The sequence below is a fragment of the Rattus norvegicus genome, chromosome 2 (assembly GCF_036323735.1).
Source record: "Rattus norvegicus strain BN/NHsdMcwi chromosome 2, GRCr8, whole genome shotgun sequence".
NCBI lineage: Eukaryota > Metazoa > Chordata > Mammalia > Rodentia > Muridae > Rattus > Rattus norvegicus.
In genome coordinates this window covers 213,761,700-213,782,162 of record NC_086020.1, presented here as the reverse complement: position 1 = coordinate 213,782,162, position 20,463 = coordinate 213,761,700, and the positions used below count along the sequence as shown (strand labels likewise).

General features: G+C 38.1%; 1 protein-coding gene across 5 annotated transcripts in view; it reads left to right on the top strand.

Annotated features, from left to right (window-relative positions):
• Usp53 (ubiquitin specific peptidase 53) overlaps positions 1-20,463 on the top strand; it is a 61,514-nt gene that overhangs the window by 23,457 nt on the left and 17,594 nt on the right. For 4 of the 5 annotated variants that reach the window (XM_017590782.3, NM_001389268.1, XM_063281661.1 and 1 more), the window contains 10 exons: positions 703-816; positions 896-978; positions 2,774-2,879; positions 3,977-4,123; positions 4,813-4,962; positions 6,784-6,946; positions 7,403-7,555; positions 8,459-8,602; positions 10,003-10,735; positions 12,684-12,760. In XM_017590782.3, coding sequence (XP_017446271.1) covers positions 703-816; positions 896-978; positions 2,774-2,879; positions 3,977-4,123; positions 4,813-4,962; positions 6,784-6,946; positions 7,403-7,555; positions 8,459-8,602; positions 10,003-10,735; positions 12,684-12,760 — 1,870 coding nt within the window. Of the gene's footprint in view, positions 1-702; positions 817-895; positions 979-2,773; positions 2,880-3,976; positions 4,124-4,812; positions 4,963-6,783; positions 6,947-7,402; positions 7,556-8,458; positions 8,603-10,002; positions 10,736-12,683; positions 12,828-20,463 lie in introns of all 5 variants that reach the window. The other variant, XR_010063594.1, reaches the window with a different exon arrangement.

Here is a 20,463-nt window from a genome sequence, read left to right as displayed (position 1 = left end):
GGATTTGAGTATGCTATCAAAACCTCTGAGTTCATATGTGCAACTCTTCTGCTGTGTCTAAAAGGCAATGATTTCTTGTAGTTATCCACTATTTGTGGGTCTTAACAGTCTTGACACCCTATCAGTGATCCATGAGTCTTAGATGTGGGCATATGATATCTATATATGGAGTGTCTCTCTCTCTCTCTCTCTCTCTCTCTCTCTCTCTCTCGCTCTCTCGCTCTCTCGCTATCTCGCTCTCTCGCTCTCGCTCTCTGTGACACACACACACACACACACACACACACACACACACACACACACATTCATTAGCTTAATTGGTATGCTCCAGGCCAATGAGAGCCATTGTCTGAAATGATGTTGCCAGTGTTCCTAAGTTTGACACTTTTTTTTTTACTTAATATGGGAATGTAAGAAATTCAGTTTCTGATACTGAATTCTATATATCATCCATTGTAATTGGTATTGAAAATAATGCTTTAAAGTTTGTTCATGGATTTTTTTTTTAAAGCTAGCATTGCAAAAGGTAAATTCTTGAACATTTGCAGTGATTAGAAAGGAGAATTGAAAAACTAGCAGTTATGACATTTCTGTATTTACACTTTGGAAAATGTTCAGTTAAAAATAATTACATATTAAGGTGTTCTCTGCAAGATCAGAAACTTATTTCACTTGTGGTTTTTTTTTAATTTTTTTGATTAGGAAAATATACTGGCAAGAATTCATTTTCACCTGGCGCCAAACAGGGATGCAGACATGTGCACCTCTAAATCGTGTGTGACTCATCAGAAGTTTGCCATGACTCTGTATGAACAGGTGAAATGCCGTAGTTATTTGTTTAGATGCTAGACCTCTGTCTCGCGATGAGAGATTAAGCGTATGTCTTTAACTGCAGTGTGTGTGCCGCAGCTGTGGAGCGTCCTCAGACCCTCTGCCCTTCACGGAATTCGTGCGGTACATTTCTACAACAGCCCTGTGGTAAGACCTCTCCAAGAACATTTAACGAAGAAGCCAGGAGCACATCTAAACACGTTGAGCCTTTATTCTGTAAAATTGTAGCATAGGATGGAGTTTCCTTTCTGACACTATTGAACATGCTTTAATAAGAGAGCCCAGGAGTTAGCTTTCTCAGCTAAAAGCTTAGAATTTAGCTTAATATAGGTTACCTGGAGTGCTTGACTAATGTTTCAAATTTAGGTTTGGAATACTTGCATATATGTAATGTAGCATGTTTTTTGTGGAACCTAAGGCTAATATGGAATTTATTTGTTTATATAGCATGCATATAATCTAACACTAATTTGATGACGTATATATAGTGAGCCTACACTTAGGTGGAGCCATCACATAAACTTAGGGTTAGAGTTTACCATTTGTAACATGATATGATATGATATGATAACCCTCAAATTTCAGATTTTAGATCATTTCAGACTAAATGCATTATATAATGAAATGTACAGGATTTATATCTTATATTTATAGCAGACCTCTGGAACTGGGAAAATGACTTAAAATGAGAAACTCATTGGTAAATGAACTGTGCAAGATGTCGTCATCTTTACTATGATGCTCCCTTTGTATTGGCCTTTTTCTACCATTGTCTCCTTTATAGTGATAAAAGCTAGGGTAAGGTGAGAAAAAAGAGAAACATGCATATAACCTTAGTTTATTGTATGTGAGACCTCAACAGTCACCTTAAAAGTTTGGCATGCTTACTGCCTGCCTATCTGCCGGCTCCTTCCCTCTCCCTCTCTGTGAAACAGCTGGATAAGAGGCAAACTCTGTTGTAGATCTTATGCTACATTTGTTAATCAAAGTTACTTCAAGTCCTTTATCAATTTTATGAGGTTAATTTGGTAAATCTCTACCTCCTAGGTGGATGGATTAAGACGGAAACCCAGGTCTGATTACAGAATTTATCATTACTCGGATACTATCAGTTTGTAAAATTATCATGTGTTCTTTGAATGTTTATCAGACTGAGTGCTTTCTAGTGTACTTGTACAGTATGTTAGAGGATCTAGAGTAGAAAGTAGTGATGGCGTGTGACCTGTAACAGCTTCCTTTGAAAATGCCTACACAGGTGTTTTAATTGCATGCTATTTTACAATGTGAGGGGTAGTCCCCAGTAATGTAGGAAAATGTCTGTCCCAGCTCAGAAAAGCCATTAGTATTCACAAAACAAGCAAAAGGCACTTAGGCAGATTTGCTGGTGGAGTCTGCCATCTTCTAGCTGAAACGCTTAACTCCACCTCTGGCAACTTTAGGCCAAGGAAAGATACTTTTCTACAATTTGTGTTTGCTCAAGTAGAATTTAAATTCAAACTTCTTGTCAATTAATAGAATAAATAAAACTTTATATTAGAATTACTTCCACATAGAACCTTTACCCTCATCCAGGAAGTACTAAACAAAAGTATAGCTGACAAGGTGACACTTATCTGTAATCCTAAGTGTTTGGGGCCTGCGGGAGAATTTCAATAAGTTTAGGCCATTGTGAGCTTAAATAGAAGGATGATATCTCAAAAAGTAAATAAATAAGTAAATAGAAAGGGTACTCGAATATGGTGCTATATTTGTCTTAATTCTTCATATATCGTCCATATTTAGTAATTTTTCACTATATGGTTACGTTTTCAGATAGAAAAGTAATGCACACCTATGAGAATATATTAATGCTCAATTTTTCAAGTGAAATTGATTGATACACTTGTTGTAAGTTCATAGGCTAGGCTAGATTAAAATTCCTACTGTTTTTGTTTTTTTTCAGCAATGAAGTTGAAAGAATGATGGAAAGGCATGAACGATTTAAACCAGAGATGTTCGCAGACTTGCTGCAAGCTGCAAATACAGCAGATGACTACCGGAAGTGCCCTGTGAGTGTAGTCGGAGAGCATTAGTGTGCTTCTATGTTGATAAACTTGACACTCGGCATTCAGAATTGTCATGTAAATACTAATTGGACATGTATAAAATGTATCGTTATTTAATGATATTGGAGATGACTTTACATCACATAAGCTATTTATCTTAGTGCTGTTATTGTGAAAATTCTTTAACTTATGCTCACACCTGTAGTCCTCGCTACTTGGGAGATTAGGGCAAGATCATTTGAGGCCACAGATCTGTGACAAGCCTGGGCAACATAGAAGAACCACCATAAAGACAAAAACTTATTAGCTTTGCAAAATTGTTCATTTTTTCAAAAATTGTTTTATATTTATGTATTTGTAAGTATACCCAAGTGTACATGGTGGCCACAGGTCAGAAGAGGGCATTCAGTCCTTAGGGACTGGAGTTACAGATAATTGTAAGCCACCATGTGGGTGGGAAGGATTTAACCTGGGTCCTCTAAGAGCAGCAAGTGTTCTTAAACACTGAGCTAACTCTCCGGGCAACCCCACTCCCTTTTTTTATGAGACAGTCTTATTCCTGGGCAGCCTGAACTCACTGAGTAGACCAGGCTGGCTCAAACTCACAGAGATCTGCCCACCTCACTTTACTAAAAAATGTAAAGTATCATGTGTTGGTTGAAGTCTGTCAGAGGTCTGAAAAGTGTCCCATGACTGCAGAGGACTCATGTTACTCTCACTGTTGCTCTGAGTAATTGTGACAAATGGTTTTTTTTATTGTATAATATTATAAACAACTTCAGTGATTTTTTTTTTTTTAAACAGTCTAATGCCATACAGCCTGACAAACACCACAACCAGCTGTTAACAACCTTCTGGGTTTTTTTTTTTTTTCTGCTTTTTGTTGTTGTGTTCAGGATGAGTATTTGTTTTAACACATCTAAAAGTAGCAAGTGAGTTAAAATTAAGGTCTTGCTTAATCAGTAAAGACAAACAGCTGATCATAAGCCAATTTCCAATAAACTGAAAAACCAAATTTCAGATACACTTTTTTAATTGTCTAAGGTATATATAGTAACTAATTATTTAAAAACTTGCCTTTTGTGTTTGTTCTTCTGTAGAGTAACTGTGGCCAAAAAATAAAAATCCGCCGTGTTTTAATGAATTGCCCAGAGATTGTTACAATTGGATTAGTCTGGGACTCTGAGCACTCGGACTTGACTGAAGATGTTGTTCGAAGTCTAGCCACGCATCTCTACCTTCCTGGGGTATCACAGTTGCTTTCATTCAAATGTTATATATCATGATGGTCTTAGTTTTATTCATCAACCTAAATCTTTTAAAGGAAATATTGATATCCAGATGTGCTTTGATGAAGATAATTTTGCCTAATCAGACTAAGTGGAATACCTTTCTCCATAGACTAGAAATGACTTCCAATCATAAACTAACACATCTCATGCCCTCTCACCCTAGAGTGATGATTGGTGACAATGTTAGTTACCATAAATACTAATCTAGAAAGGGTTTAAGGTTTAAAATCAATCTGTGTATTGATCTCCCTGATACATGTGTGCTTTTTAAAATTGATCCTTTCTAAATTTACTTTGTTATTGTTACAATTAAAAAGAATTATACTTTAAGTGATATTTTAATGTTTCTTCAAATGTGCTATCTAATCAAGAATATATAATTCATCTTACATTTGGAGTATAAGTAAAGTGTCAATTTTGTGTTGCTAGAGAAACTTACTGCACTAATACATGGTGAATCCAATTTGTGGAGCTTAGAGGTTCTGTAGACTAAAAGTGCTCTGTGACAGTTCTGTATCAGTGGCACCTTCAGTAATAATGTTGGATCAAAGCCAGTCTGTAGGTGAAATATTTTCATATAATGTAGATGCATGATTCGTAATTTAAAGAGACAATAGTAAATATACATTAATATTTTTAAATAGCTTTTTTACAGGGTTACTGATGAAAATGCCGTAGACAGTGAACTGCACCTTGTTGGTATGATCTGTTACACCAGCCGACACTACTGTGCCTTTGCGTTTCACACCAAGAGCTCCAAGTGGGTGTTTTTTGATGATGCACTTGTGAAGGAGGTAAGTAAGACCTGTGCTGACTGCAGTAACCATTGGGACTTCCACACGACAGACGTACATAACAATATATACGGTACTGGCATAATTGTTAAGAGTAATGGATTAAAGGATAAGCTACCTATTGCAATTTTTTAAATTTTAGTTTATTTTAAAACTTAAGTTTTAATCTAGTCCAGTTTTAGAGTAATGAGTTTGGGGGTAGGGATAGAATGAGGCACTGTTTTTCCAGTTTTGTGTATATAATAAGGAATTGGGTATATGTTCTTTTGATAAATTATTTGTTTGCTTTTTGAAACAGTGTCTCACATTATAAACCATTCTAACCTAGAATTAATATGTAGCTAAAATAGCCTTAAACTCACAGCAGTCCTCCTATCTCAGCATCTTATGTGTGGAATTGTAGGTGTAACACATTGTACCTGGCTTGTTAAAAATTATCTGTTATTTGTTTGATATGTATGCTGTAGTGTGCCTGTGCGTGTCTGTACATACACATGTATGTGTGTGTGTGTGTGTGTGTGTGTGTGTGTGTGTGTGTGTGTGTGTATGTGCGCACCCGCGCGCGAGTGTGCGCATGTGCGGCTCACCCTGCAGGGGAAGTCAGGACAGTTTACATGAACTGATGCTCTCCTCCCACCATGAAGGTTTCCTGATGAGAACTGGGTTGTCAGCTTGTCACGGGTGCTTTTGCCCAGCAGTTCACTGCTGACTCGGTGCTTGTCTTTGAATAAACTGTGGCTGGACTCTAGAATTCTTCCTTACCTAGTAGATGCCCAAGGATCTGAGGTTTTAAAAAAGAGTTCTAAAACAGATTTAGACCTGAGAAAGTTGAAAGCAATTGATCTTGTGAGCACTTCTCAAAGTTCACTAGCTTTGGAAATTTTATTAATAAACTGTTAAACTGGTTTTAAAATTAGAAATCCATAGGTTTTACAAGCACGTGGTATGGAACTTTATGTACTTTCTTCATAACACATAACAAAGGCCATTTGTCAACTCTGATTGTTTTCATAGACATTTCTTAGATAGCATTCACTGAACATCTTTTAGGCCATAAAAAATGAATACTGATAAATTGGGGTCATCAAAATTTAATAAAACTTTTGCCCTTTAGTAAGACGTTCTTAGAATAAAATGACAAGCTGGAGGCTGGAAGAGAGTATTTGTCTGACATATGTAATAGAGCCAGTATCCAGAATGCATGTCTTAGGTTGACTTGTTTTTAGTATAGGGGATTGAAGCTTACAGCGCTATATATCCTAAGCAAGTGGTCTCTGCCACTGAACTTTAGCCCCAGCTCTGTATTCAAAATATTAAAATATAAAATTTTACAGCTCTACAATAACAAGATGACCAATTTTTCTTTAACAAATGAATAAGACTTTGCTAAAGTATACAAATGTTTTCTGTTACATTCTATTTATCCTCAGCTGTTGAGAAATACACAGAGTTCATGGCGGGATCCCAGTACTTACTCAGTGTATTGACTAAACTCAAAAAGAATTACTAAAACCATAATTAGCAAGGATAATGAAACTGAGGAATTGAGCAGCCACTTGAGAAAACAGCCTGTGTTTGTTTTTAATTTGAGGGAGGGAGGAAGGGAGGGAGGGAGGGAGGGAGGGGGAGAGAGAGAGAGAGAGAGAGAGAGAGAGAGAGTGTGTGTGTGTGTGTGTGTGTGTGTGTGTGTACAGGAGGGAAGGTTTTAGAGCAAGGATTCTGTAATGTACTTTGAAATGTAAATTAATTCAGTTTCTGCCTATTAATATTACAGACGTCAGGAATGGTTTATGTTTCTTTACTGTGATTTTGCTTTTAAAGATCGGAACCAGATGGAAAGATGTGGTCTCCAAGTGCATCCGATGCCACTTACAGCCACTTTTGCTGTTTTATGCAAACCCAGATGGTACAGCAGTCTCTACTGAGGACGCACTCAAGCAGGTTGTCCACTGGTCACATTACAAATCTGTTGAAGAAAATATGGGTAATTCCTTTTAAAAAGTAATTTTTGATATTTTTCATTTATTACAATTAGCTACTGAATGTAAGAGGAATGTGGAGAATATTTTAAAATTGAGTTTTAGCCAATTGAAATCCAGGATAATTTTACTATGTTTTGTTGATCTTTTCAAAGAAACCTTTCCCTCCCAGTAGCCTCAGAAGGCTGTTAGGAATTCCCCAGTATGGTCAATGTGGTGCACCCAGAGCACAGAAGAAGCTATAGGGAACTCTTTCTGTCAGTGAATTCTGAGATGGTAAATGTTTAGTAACCAGAAAAGTCTGAAGCAGCAAAACACAGCGAATAAAGCCCTGAGTGACGTCACCCCTAGGATATTAACTTATTTTGTCTGGGGTATTAAAAATGTCTGAACAATGACTTAAATATCTTTTCTTCTAATGAGAAAGAAAGAAATAATGTGTTTTTAACTGTCTTTTCAAGGATGTGAAAAGCCTATCATTTATAAACCAGATAATTTGAAGGAAAATGGATTTGGTGGTCAGATAAAGCAGAAAGAAAATCACAAATTTCAAGGTGATAACATTTCCTCCTTTAATCGGAGCCAAGTGCAGACAAGTGGAAGGAGAGCACCAGGTATGTTTTTACTCTGTCCGGTGTGCAGGGTGTGTGAACAGCTGAGCAACCTGTAACTCCTGGTAAGAACTGAACAGAAAGGCTAAACTGCCTTCCTCTGCCCGTGAAGAGACAAGGCTAGGTAGATTTGTGTCTTTTTGTGAATGTGTTTCTCAGTTAGGATTCCACTGACCTGTTTGAGATTGTCTGTGCAGTGGAACAAGACAGCATGAGTTCACACGAGTTTTGTAAACTTCGGCCAGCTTTTCATTATTCTAGGCTTTATATCTTACACGAGTTGGATATAGTTACGGTGCCCACCTCGGAGACCTCCATAAGTCAGAATACTTAGAGCACAGCAGTTCCCATCCTTTTTCTTACACATGCGTTAGGGACTGTAGAAAACATTTAAAGAAAGCGTGGGTCTCCAGTGTCAAGAAAAATCATGCTGAACATTAATTAAGCATAAAATGAGCTCATATGTTCTTTGTTTTTTGACATTTGTCTGTGTGTGTGTGTGTGTGTGTGTGTGTGTGTGTGTCTGTCTGTCTGTCTGTCTGTCTGTCTGTCTGTCTGTGTCTATGTGAAGGTGAAAGGACAACTTGGGACTTGATTTTTTTCTTTCTATTATATGAGTCCAGGGAGTGTATTCAGGTCGGCAGCTTAGCAACAAGTGCCCTCCCCCTGAGCCATTTCAGTGGGCCGTGGCTGTTTATTTTTATTGGATTTTTTATTTACATTTCAAATGTTATCCCCTTTCCCGGTTTCCCCTCTGGAAACCCCCATCCCATCCCCCCTCCCCCTGCTTCTATGGTCCATGCTGTTTTAAGTCTAGATTTTTTTTTTTTAGTTCAAGGTTTATTTTTGTTGAACAACTTGAAAAATAATGTATATCATTATAAGGATTTTTTTTTTCTTTTACAGTTAAGTTAAGCCATGATCAAAGAGAAAAGATAAAAGACATTTCCAGAGAATGTGCTCTGAAAGCCATGGAACAGAAAAATGCACTTTCTTCTCAACGAAAAGAGTTAGAAAAGGGACAGAGGAAAGACACAGGCCGGCACAGAGGTAAGTTATGCACTTAGAGCATGAAAATCCTATTTAAAAATGGAGTTTCCTGGTATACTATGTATATTTATATACTACATTTTAGATGTTTACATGTTTTCAGTATTTCTTGAATGCCACTTTATTAAATATGAACGTGAAATTTTTTTCCAGCTCTTACTTAATTGTAATTTTAAGATATAGCTCAGTTACTGTTCTGTTGCTGGGAAGAGACACCATTACCAGGGTTACTCTTGTCTAATAAAGGAACAGGATTTGCTTGTAGTTTCAGCAGGAAGCAGCAGGCGTGGTGCTGGAGCAGTAGATGAGAGCTTTATGTCCTGATCCAGAGGCAGCAGCAAGACAGAAACTGAGCCTGGTGGGGACATCACAGTGACACATCTCCTCCAACAAGGACACACCTCCTAATCCTTCTCAGACTGTTCTACTAACTGGGGACCAAGCATTCAAACACATGAGCCTATGGGGGCTGTTCTCAGAAAACAGTCCCAACGTACTAGTGTTTATGTTTTCATGTCTATGGTATTTACAAATGCCACTCACTCATACAGTACCGTAAACTAAGAAGGAAGGCCAGGGGTAAGAGTTCTTGGTAGAACTCCTGCCCACAAGCATGCTCAGGCTTTGTAGTTGATCCTCAGGGCTGAAAACAAAGAGGAGAGTTACAGAAGGTTTCCCACTGCACATACTTGTTTGTTATTAATGTGGTAACTTTGAGTGCATTGTAAATGTAACCTTTTTGGATTTTATGGTCTTTTCATGGATATAACAGCTTTTCCGCTGTGTTTTAAATGCTGAGCTCAGAGGTTTGGTACAGTGATGTCCTGTCATGTACACCCTTGTGTATATTTTGGGGTGTGGGTATGACATGACATTGCTGAGATGGACACTGCTTCAGGGTATATCTGTATCTGGTTTGGACAGATGCCCTCAGTTGTCTTCTGGAAGACTGACAGCACCTTGCAACCCAAGGGACAGTGTGTCTGGTTCTTGAACGTAATTTGAAAATCTTCACCAACATGGGAAATATATTTATGATTGTTGTTAATTATAAGTGAGCCAAATGCTTAATTCTTTTACCAAAAACAAACAAACCCTTTTATGATCTACTTTCTAGGTCTTTTTAAAGCCCAGTTAATTTTATAAATATTTCTCATTTGTAAATAAATGATAAGGCATTGTTTTTGTTTAGTTGGGTAGACTTTGATACAAGATCTTACTATGTAGCCCATGCCGGCTTCAAACTCATAATCTTCTTGCTTCACTGTTTTAGCCTCCCAGGCACTGATAGAAAAGGCGTGCACCACCACACCTAACTTCACCCAATGCACTGTAATCCTAAATCAGTTTGCAATGTGTTTGGATTATTATTTCACGTGTCTTATGTTATTTCTTTAAAGATGTGGTTGATGAAGACCTGTCGTCTTTCAAGTCTGCTTCACCTCCTGCTTCAGATGGCTTTAGACAACAAGGGAACCCCCATCTGTACCACAGCCAAGGCAAAGGACCTTGTAAACATGACCGAGCTGCCTCTGAGAGCTCCTCCTCAGGAAAAGTGATGAGTTCAAGCAGATCCCAGAATCCTCTTGTTCCTGGAGAGAAGACAACAGGCAAAGCTAAGAGTGACAGTGGCACTGGTTATGATACAGACAGCAGCCAAGATTCAAGGGACAAAGGAGGCAGCTACGGTAGTAGGACCAAAAGCCGCCACCGAGGCTGGAAACCCATGAGAGAAACATTAAACGTCGATAGTGTTTTTAGTGAAAGTGAGAAAAGGCAGCATAGTCCAAGGCGGAAGTCAGATATTGGGAACAGACCTAAGTGTAGCAAGGACCAGAGTTGTAATAACTGGCCAAAAGCAAACCCAAAGCGAAAAGGCTTAATGACCATATATGAAGATGAAATGAAACAAGAGGCAGGAAGCAGAAGTTCCCATGAAACTAATGGGAAAGGAGCAGAGAAAAACACAGGCGCTGCCGAGAGCAGAGGTCCTGGAAGCAGCTGGCAGATGCAGAGGACAGAGTCTGGGTATGAGAGCAGCGATCATGTCAGTAATGGATCTGCTAGCTTGGACTCTCCTGGTATTGATGGAAGTGGGGCAGTCATGGATGTCGGTGGTGGTAAAGCCTTCAGGTAATACACAGTCAACAGTTTCTCCCTCACTGATCATATGTCTGTGTGTGGGGGGATATACCATGTTTGTGGGGGTGCCTGTGGAGGCCGGAGGAAGTCAGTGGGCCCCTTGGAGCTGGAGTTACAGACTGTTTGTGACCTTCATACAGGTGCTGGAAACCGAATTCTGGTCCTCTGGAAGAGCAAGAAGTGCTTTTAACTGCTGGGCCATCTCTCCAGACCCTTCTTATTCTTTTTAAAAATGTTTTTTTCTGCTTTGAAATTTTTTTATTACAGATTTTTATTTATTTTATGTATCTGAGTACACTGTAGCTGTCTTCAGACACACCAGAAGAGGGCATCGGATCCCATTACAGATGGTTGTGAACCACCATGTGGTTGCTGGGAATTGAACTCAGAAGCTCTGGAAGTCAGTGCTCTTAACCACTGAGCCATCTCTCCAGCCCTGAACTTAGGCAAATGGCTTAGGCTTTCTTAAACAGCATTCATTTGCTCATGCTAGGTGAGCAGTCTACCTCCAAGCCTCATCCTCCGTGGTCACTGCCCATTTTCGCTAATTATTTGAAGTAATTTTATAGATTTGGGTTCAATGAATTATTAGGAAAACTTCAGCTTATTTGAGATTTCATATTTTCAACTTAAATAGTTATTTCCTAACTCCAAAATAATGACTGTGGTTTTAGGAAACTTGAAAACCACAGAAGTACAGCCATTATTTTTATTATTATCAATTTGATTTTTAAAAATAAGTTTATTTGTTTATTTTGTGTGTGGGTGTTTGGCTTGTGTCTCTGGCACCACATCTGCCCATGGCCTTCTGGAGCCAGAAGAGGGATGGACCCTATGAGTGACAGACAATTGTGAGCTGCCATGCGATTGCTCGGAATTGAACTCAGGTCCTCTGAAAGAACAATCAGTACTCTTCACCACTAAGTTGTCTCTCCAGTCCTCAACTATTAATTTTTTACAATAGGCTTTAAAGTGTTGACTTAAATTGGTATCTTAGTTTTAAGTTGATTGTTGAATTCTTCCATATATACATGTGTGTATATATATACGTATATATATGATATAAATTATCATCTCTGACACTTGTATCTCAAAATTGAGGTTATTTCTGTTATTACAAACCATTTCCATGGAAGGAAATATAAAAAATTCAATCAGACAAGTTTGTGATCAGTTAATTAATTCTGAATACACATTTTTATTACTGATGTTAGCAACAGTGCATTTGGATTTCTCTGTCATCTCTCAAGCACGCTTGTTCTCAGTGTAATACCGATTTCTTTTTTTTTTTTTTTTCTTCCGGAGCTAAGGACCGAACCCAGGGCCTTGCGCTCTACCACTGAGCTAAATCCCCAACCCCAATAACCGATTCCTTAATATCACTCTTACGACTTTCTTCTGTTTTTAATTTCTCAAAAGCATACCCAATTTTACCTAGTGCTTGACAACATTGATTCATTTTGAAAAATCAGATTTAGAAGAATCAGTTGTTTATACTCTATTAAAATGATTGATTCCATAAAGAATTAAAGAAGATTTTTTTTCCTAGTGTTATAAATTTCATGATGCTTCTTGAAATGTACTAGTACACACAATAGAACAGGACTTTGTAAAGACATAAACTTGCATTTTAATTATTGGGCAAATTAATTTGACTTACAGCTCAGTTTCCTGTCATAAGAAGAGTGTACCTCATTCAAGTGCTGTAGGCTAGGAGTGAAGGAGTACACAGCAGGCAGGCAGTGCTTCGGAGGCAAGGCAGGGGATTGCGGATTGTAGGTCACCTTGAACTATAAACAAAGCCGAACAGCAAACAAGTGTGTGCCCCGTCTTCACAGCTGGCATAAGAGCATTTAACACGTGTGCTTCTTCTCCTTAGGGTGAGCTAACAGAACCCGCAGTAACCGAGCACGTGGTGTGTGTGTGTCTTATTTTTCAGTGAGCAGATTAAGATGAACAGCCCAAACACGGACAGTGTGGAGTGTGTATCTCATCAGAGCAAAGACCTCCCAGAAGGTACAAACCACTCCAGTATACTTCGAGGGTCGCTGTGAAGAGTGAATTACAGTAATTTATTGTTTGTGTATGGGCATATTTAATATATTTATGATATACCTTCTGTCTTCGTCAGTATTTTTATTGCTGTGATGAAACACCATGATCCAAGCAATTTGGGGAGAAAAATCACTCTTTATCATCAAAAGAAGTGAGGACAGGAATTCAAACAGGACAGGAACCTGGAGGCCTAAGCTGATGCAGAGGCCATGGAGGGTGCTGCTCGTTCCCTCCCTGTGGCTGCGCAGCCAGCTTTGTTATAGAACTCAGGCCCACCAGCCCAGGAATGGCACCACCCACAATGTGCTGGTCCCAGCCCCATCAGTCACTGATTAAGAAAGCGCTGTATCGGCCTGCCTACAGCCTGAGTTTTTGGAGGCCTCTTTCTTAGTATACACTCCCTCTTCTCAGATGACTTTAGCTTGGGCCAAGTTGACCTAAGCCTATCCAGAACACCTTAGAAAACCCTACATGGCCAAAATAATTATTTTGTCAGGTGATTTGTGCCTGTAATTCCAGCACTGAAGAATTTAAGACACAAGAATGGTTATGTCGGAGGCCATTCAGTAGAGTAAGACAAAACAAATGGATAAATGCAAATAATATTTTAAATAACTTTATAATTCCTTAATTTTGCCTTTCATGGTGTCCCAAGATTGTCCATGTGTATATATCTGAGTGATCCTATTCTCCTCTGCCTTTAAGTTCTGTCCTCCACATGATTCAGGGATTTTCACTGAACTTTATTTGACCAATTGTATTTTTCATTTCTATCATTCCAGTCTGTTTTTTCTTCAGTATTTCTATTTCCTTATTGACTTCTATTTTCATATTCCAGATTGACTTTCTTGTTTTATTTATTTGTTCTTAAATATAAATGCATGTCCTCTTTGACTTGTTTTGACCATATTTTGAATTGTGTGTCAGGAATTGTATCTAGCGTGTGTCGCTGGTACTCTACTGTGGGGTTGTGGCAGTTGGGATAAGATGAGGGCATGAGCAGTGGGGAGCCAGAGGGCCTGCCACAGTTACCCTGTCAACTCTACTGACACCCTGACCTTGCTGGATGACCTAGGATGGAGACTGGCGTCTCAGCACTCCCTAACCTCAGACGGCAAACCAGAGCTGAGGCCAGCATAGAGATAGGCTCCCTACTGTAAATTGTGAATCAAAAGTGAGGCCAAGGTACCGGAGCATTCCCTTATCCCAAGTGGAAAACCAGAGCTGGGCTCTTTGCCATAAGGGATGTTCATGCTCCAAGGCTTGTAAAAGGTGGGATTAGCTAATTAGGTACTGAGAAAAAGGAAACATCATCAATCAGGTATACTGGTTCAAGGTTACAGTATTAATTTTAGTGTTGCTGTGATATACCTGATAAGGCAACTTGAGTTACGTTGGCTTATAGTTTGAGAGTATTAAACACCTTGTCACACTGTGTCCATCATGCGCTGTGAGGATGGAGAGAGAATACACCTTGAAAGAGCAAAATCTTTTTACTATTACCACATAAGCAGTTGCTGATCCATCAGGACACTAGACCAGGACTTGGAAACTGGTTTCTTCTGACAGCCCCAACTGGGGCTGAAGCAGGGTTTATATGCAGAGAACCCACAGGCATCTGGGCTAAGTTACAGTTGGAATGTTTACCAATCAGAACTGGGAGATTAGGGACTTTCCCAGGTGTTTTTGTCCAGCCAATCAAATTATTGGTTCTTTCTGTTGTTAGGAACAGGTATTATGTTTTGGGGAACCATTGTTGCTTAGAGGGGGAGTTGGGCAGCTTAGGTAAGATGGAGTCCTAAGTAGAAATGTCAGTACTTAAGTCACATTGTCCTGCTTGTTCCCAGCAAGCTCAGCATGGCCAGGATGGCATGGCGGTGAGAGCTTGAGGGAGCCGAGTCACACCGCATCTGCAGTTAGGAAACAGGGGAAGATGAGTGCTCCTACTCAGTCCAGGGTGCAGTCCAGAATGGTGCTGCCTCAGTTCTTCAGGCTTCATGCTTGTGTCTAGAGATGTATTTCCTCAGTGGTTCTACTGTCAGTTTGACAGCATTAACTCACACTTTCAAGTGGTACTATCTCCAAGACTTCAGTGTCCTGTCACAGTTTATACCTTATTCATACATGTATACAGAGAGTCAGCATGGAGTGTTTTCCCAGGTCCCAGTCAGTGTCTCACAAATGTGGTGAGTGTAGTTGTAGGAATGAAAAGAGCTTACAACACAGAATCATCTCTGGGCTCTTCAAATCTTACACTAGAAATGGCGCTTGGACCTCTACGCACAGCCATTGTCCATGGGAACACTTCAGGCGGTCCTAATTTTAAGAATGGGAACATGAGTTTTATAAATGCTGGAACTGAATTAAGTATCTGTACGAACTGCAGAGATGTCGGGACAATGGGAGAATGTCGTTTTCCAGATGCCTGTGTAATAGCTACAATGATACCATAGGCGTTAAGAAAGAGTAACAAGGGTCATCAGAAAAGCTTCAGTTTGGAAATAATATGCAGTGGTCTGGCATTATTACAGGTGATATGCTAAAAATATACAGTAGCTTATAAGCCAAGCAAACATGAGCATTTGTGGTAAGAAAAGGGGGTTGTGTTGAAATAAAAGAAACTTTTTAAGTTTTAGAAATCAGAATGGGGGTGTAACTTTTCACTGTGAGCAGCCATAAACAACCAATTACAAAACATTTTAGTCCTTGTTTATATTTGTAGAGATTGTTTTTCAGATTACAAGCCTTGACTGTGATTATTTGATAATTTATTTTGTTTTCATCAAATGTATGCTATCAGGAGGAAACACTTTATAGTAAGGAAATAACTTTCCCTTCCCATATCAAAATGCCTGGCTTGTTTTAAAAATCCGATAAAAGCCTAAGTAACCAAGTATTACAGGAAACAGTAAAAGGTTGGCCAGAAACCACAGCAGGAGTCGGTGAGACACGAACAATAACTGCAGGTTCAGTAAATGCTCCTTGCTTCCTGATGGCTGCAAAACAGAAGGCATAGAGATTGTGATGGTGGAAACGTCATTGTTTATGCATGTAATATGGTGAATGTGCGTTATACTACATCTCCACTTTTATTTCAGTAAGGAACGCTTTTAAAGACTCACCATGGAAATCACCTTTGTGTCATTAAGTACTTTACATTGTACATTACTGTCACCACCTCCAGCTCCCAAACGATCGTATCAAAAGCCCAACTACACAGCTCTTCTCTTCCCTCAAGAAACTGGCAGCCATCATGCTGGTTTGGTTGGTTTGTTTTGTCACCAGTTTGGCTGTTCTTGGTCCCTTGTGTAGGTAGGCTTGTGTTTATCCTTTTGTATTTGGGTTATTTATTCATAATGACCACAAGGGTTAACCATGTTGTAACACATATAAATGCATCGTTTTTCTTTTATTTTTGAGATAATACTGTAATTACTCATTTCCCATTTCGGTTTCCTCCCTCCAAGCCCTCACCTGTATCCTTCCTTGCTCTCTATCAAATTCTTGGATTCGTTGTTTTCATTAATTATTTTTACAAAAATATATGTATGTACATATGTGTATGTTTGCATGTGTATATACATATATATGTTCTTAGATACCTAAATATAATTTGTTGAGTCTAATATTATTTATGTTTTCAGATACTAACATTGAATAGCCAGCCAGCTGGTGTGTTCTTCCCTGGGGAAGACTCCTCCTGCTGTCAGTATTCCATAGTTGCCTACAATTCTTTGTGTAGGGTTGAGGCCCTCCCCCCAGACTTTCCCCTAGCCATGATATCATTCTATTGTTGCTTTGTAAGGATTTCATTTTCTTATAGCTCATCCATTCCTCTCTTGGTGGGCATTTGAGCTGTTGCTACACATTAGCTATTGTGAACACTGTTACTGTGAACATTGGTTTGCAAGTATGTTCCTGTCTTCCTGATCATTTTTTTTAGTGCATATCCAAGGAGAAATTGCCAACCCTGTGGTAGCTCATTTTCTTTCTCTTTCTCTTCATCCATCTTTCTTTCTTTCTTTCTTTCTTTCTTTCTTTCTTTTCCTTCCTTCCTTTCTTCTTTTTTTAAAATTTATTTTTGTGGATGCCTGTGTGTTTCTGTGAATGTCTACCACATGTGTGGGTGCCCATCAAGACAGTAGAGGGCATTAACTTTGCATTACTAGAGATACTAAGTAGCCTTACCTCATATGATGAGTTCTGCAATACAAGGGTATTCTTGAAGTTGCCACAGTGGTATTTGAAATTTTTAGCTTCTCTTTTAAAATAAATTCCTAGTGGGATTTTAAATCCTTTCAAATACAATAAAAGAAATACATTAAAAACATGCTGTCAAAATAAGTAATGATATTTGAAAACATAAGGTAGTTGATGTATGCAAAGTGGAATGTATAGATGTAGTGGCAGGCATGGGATGGCTTCAAGAAGGATTAACAGCGTAAATCATGGTGTGGCTTTGCTTTCTTTGGTAGCTGTGTAGAGGGTGAATTCTGAGCACTGAGAAAATTCTTTGGCTTTTCCTTAACCAAGGCAGTACCAGTGTCCAGAAAGATGACTTCAGTGGGTAGACATACATAATAAAGAAAAGGAAGGAAGCCATGTTTGGGCATAACTAGATGCACCACTTACCAAAAGGGGAAAATACCTAATGGAAGAAGGGATATCATGTTCATTTTTAATTTATTGAACTCATCACCTTGATAAATGGGCTTTATTATTCAGTGAAGAACGAAGTTTAGAAATAAGGAAAATTTTGTGATTTGTAACCACCGCGTATAGGATTGACTGCCTTATGTTTGGATAGATTATTCAGTAAAATTGTACAACGGCAAAACAAGAATCGACAGAAGCAAAGAAGCTGGGTAAGAGAGTGGTAGTCGAGGGCAGATGGAGGGAGGAGCAAGTGCTAAAAGGTGTGGAGTCGCAGGACCTGAGAAGAAAGGAGCAGAGGGCACTGCAGAGGATCCAGAGAGGGGAGCTTCAAGGAAGGCCACAGACTAAACAACTTAAAAGTACCAGCTTGGGTTTGCAACAAGCCATTAGTTACGTGAAAAAGAAGTGCTGGAAACAGTGCTACAGTGAGGAAGCATTGACTTATTTACAAGTAAAGGACCATTATGTATATAACTTATTTTCAAATGTCTAAAGGAGGGGGATTTAACGCTTGATTATTTGGGGAACCTTTAGTTAATCTTTGTATCACTTTCAGTTTTTTAAATTTTTTCTGAACTTTTTGAAATATAATCTGTGCATTTTTTTAAACTAAACTTGTACTATTGGAATTGATTTATAACAACATGTTTTTTTCTTTAAAATACAATCCCATGAAAAGGGAAGTTACTGACTCCTATCACTTTAGTTTATAGCATCACTGGGTATCATTAGCACAGAGTACTGTATACTGTTAATCTCTTTTTGGTATATGGTAGGAAAATATTTGTAGACAGTTGATGTTTTATGATCCTTCTGAAATAATTGAGTTATGTTTTATTTGTAAATTAAGTCAGGGATTACATTCCTGTTCTTGACTGCTTAGCATTTGCAATTATAAGTGGAAATAAGTCTAAGTTGAAAACTGTAATAACTACTTTTACATTTTTAAATGTTACTGCAATAATGAGTGGAGATTGCACTGTCTAGGTTTTATTTCTCCATGAACCTGTTCTGAACATGAACCATGTTTTTAGATAAGGCATGTATTTCAAGTTCTTGAAGATTATGTTGTGGAGTTTTTACAGAATCAAAATTAACCTCAGTTAAAGCTGCGTGCTTTGGTATTGAGGCTTCTACTGTGCCAAGTGTTAAAATTGGACTATCAGATTTACAAAGAATGTGGAGCCAAAATTCCCTGTAAGACATGTGGATGTCTATGTCAGCAGCAGAGAAAAATAACACATCTATTTTTAAGTTAGTTGGAATTCTGAAGTCAAACCCAGTGGGTTGAATGCCTGCCACAGCGATATTAAATTTTCAAACATGGTTATAAGTCCTCTGCTGCCTCCTGCTGCTTATTGTGTGAATAATTAGTACAAGGAAAGAATTGGGGTTTTAAAGTAATTAATTTTTGTCTTTTAAAATGTTTATTATACATTTACAAATTGTATTTGTATTTATTGGGTACGAAATGAAATGATTTTTTTAATCAACCTGAAATGATTAAATCATACCAATCTAAAGCTTTAAGTCATTTCCAAAATTTAACTTTCTCATCATACTGATATTTTTAGAGTAACAGTTATTTTAATCAACTGTAGTTTCCAATTGAATTTTGAAAGATCGGGTTTGTTTGTTTTTAATACCAAAACAATCTATTTAGGGATTAAAAGTGCACCTAAGTTAAAGTAATTCAATTTATACATGTCATTTTTCTGTTTTCTTTTGTTTTCTTTATAGGCTTTAATTCATAGATGTGATGTTCAGATAAATTAGAACCAGGGGAATAAAGGGAAACAGATCAAATGGATGATGAAAATGTCAATTAATGTAACTAAAATGTCTGGTTTTGCATTTGCTACCTAATTATAAAGGAAACAAAAAATATGAATTGTACAGTGAATTAGTAACTTAAGTATTTGGGTATTTTTCTTTGGCTTTAACTTCTTGAGGAATATTGTTATGTGGTGGGTGCTGGTGGGCTATGTTGAGAAGGCAGGGGCAGGAAGATCATGAATGCTAGACCTGTCTGAACTGCACTTTAAAAAAGATAGATAGATAGATAGATAGATAGATAGATAGATAGATAGATAGATAGATAGATAGATAGATGATAGATAGATAGATAGATTAGATAGATAGATAGATCATGAATGCTAGACCTGTCTGAACTGCACTTTAAAAAAGATAGATAGATAGATGATAGATAGATAGATAGATAGATAGATAGATAGATAGATAGATCATGAATGCTAGACCTGTCTGAACTTCACTTTAAAAAAGATAGAGAGATAGATAGACAGACAGACTGACTGACTGACTGACTGACTGACTTTAGAAAAGATAGACAAAGTGATCAATCATATTATCTGGTATTTAAACTAATGTCTTTATTTCATCCGCATGACAGGTGATTTGGGGCTTATATGTTAATAATATGTGCTCATGAAAGCTGAGAGATGGCTTTCAGCTAACCCAAGATAAGCTAGCATTGATTAAGTTTCCTAACTTCCCACAACCTGCTTCCTCAAGTTTGAAAGGGGAATTGGTTTTGCAGAGTACTTAAGGCTAACATTTTAAAAAAGAACACTATTGGCAGTCACCTGGACTTGGCAGTCAGCATTTCAAAGGAAATGTGGGAAATGTTATATTTAGGACATCTTTACCCTTAGAAAAGGATTGATCTACCAATGGGGTTTGTTTCTGTGGATTTTATCAGCATTTCCTATGCTGGTGGTAGAGAAAGAAAATTTTTAAATATTTATTCACATAGAGAAAATCTAATACACACTGACATAAACAGGACTTCTTGGGGCAGAGAACCAAGCTCAGAAAGAGTAATAAAGGCAAAACTGGATATTGGCGTGGGGGACATTTGATTTTAAACATTGCTTTCAGAACAAACAGTGAAAGGAGGGAGGAGTTGAAATGCCTTCTTCGTCTTAGTGGTTTGCGTTCAGACTGTCGTGTTAGTGGTTTTTTTCATATATAAAGAAAATCTTGCTTCA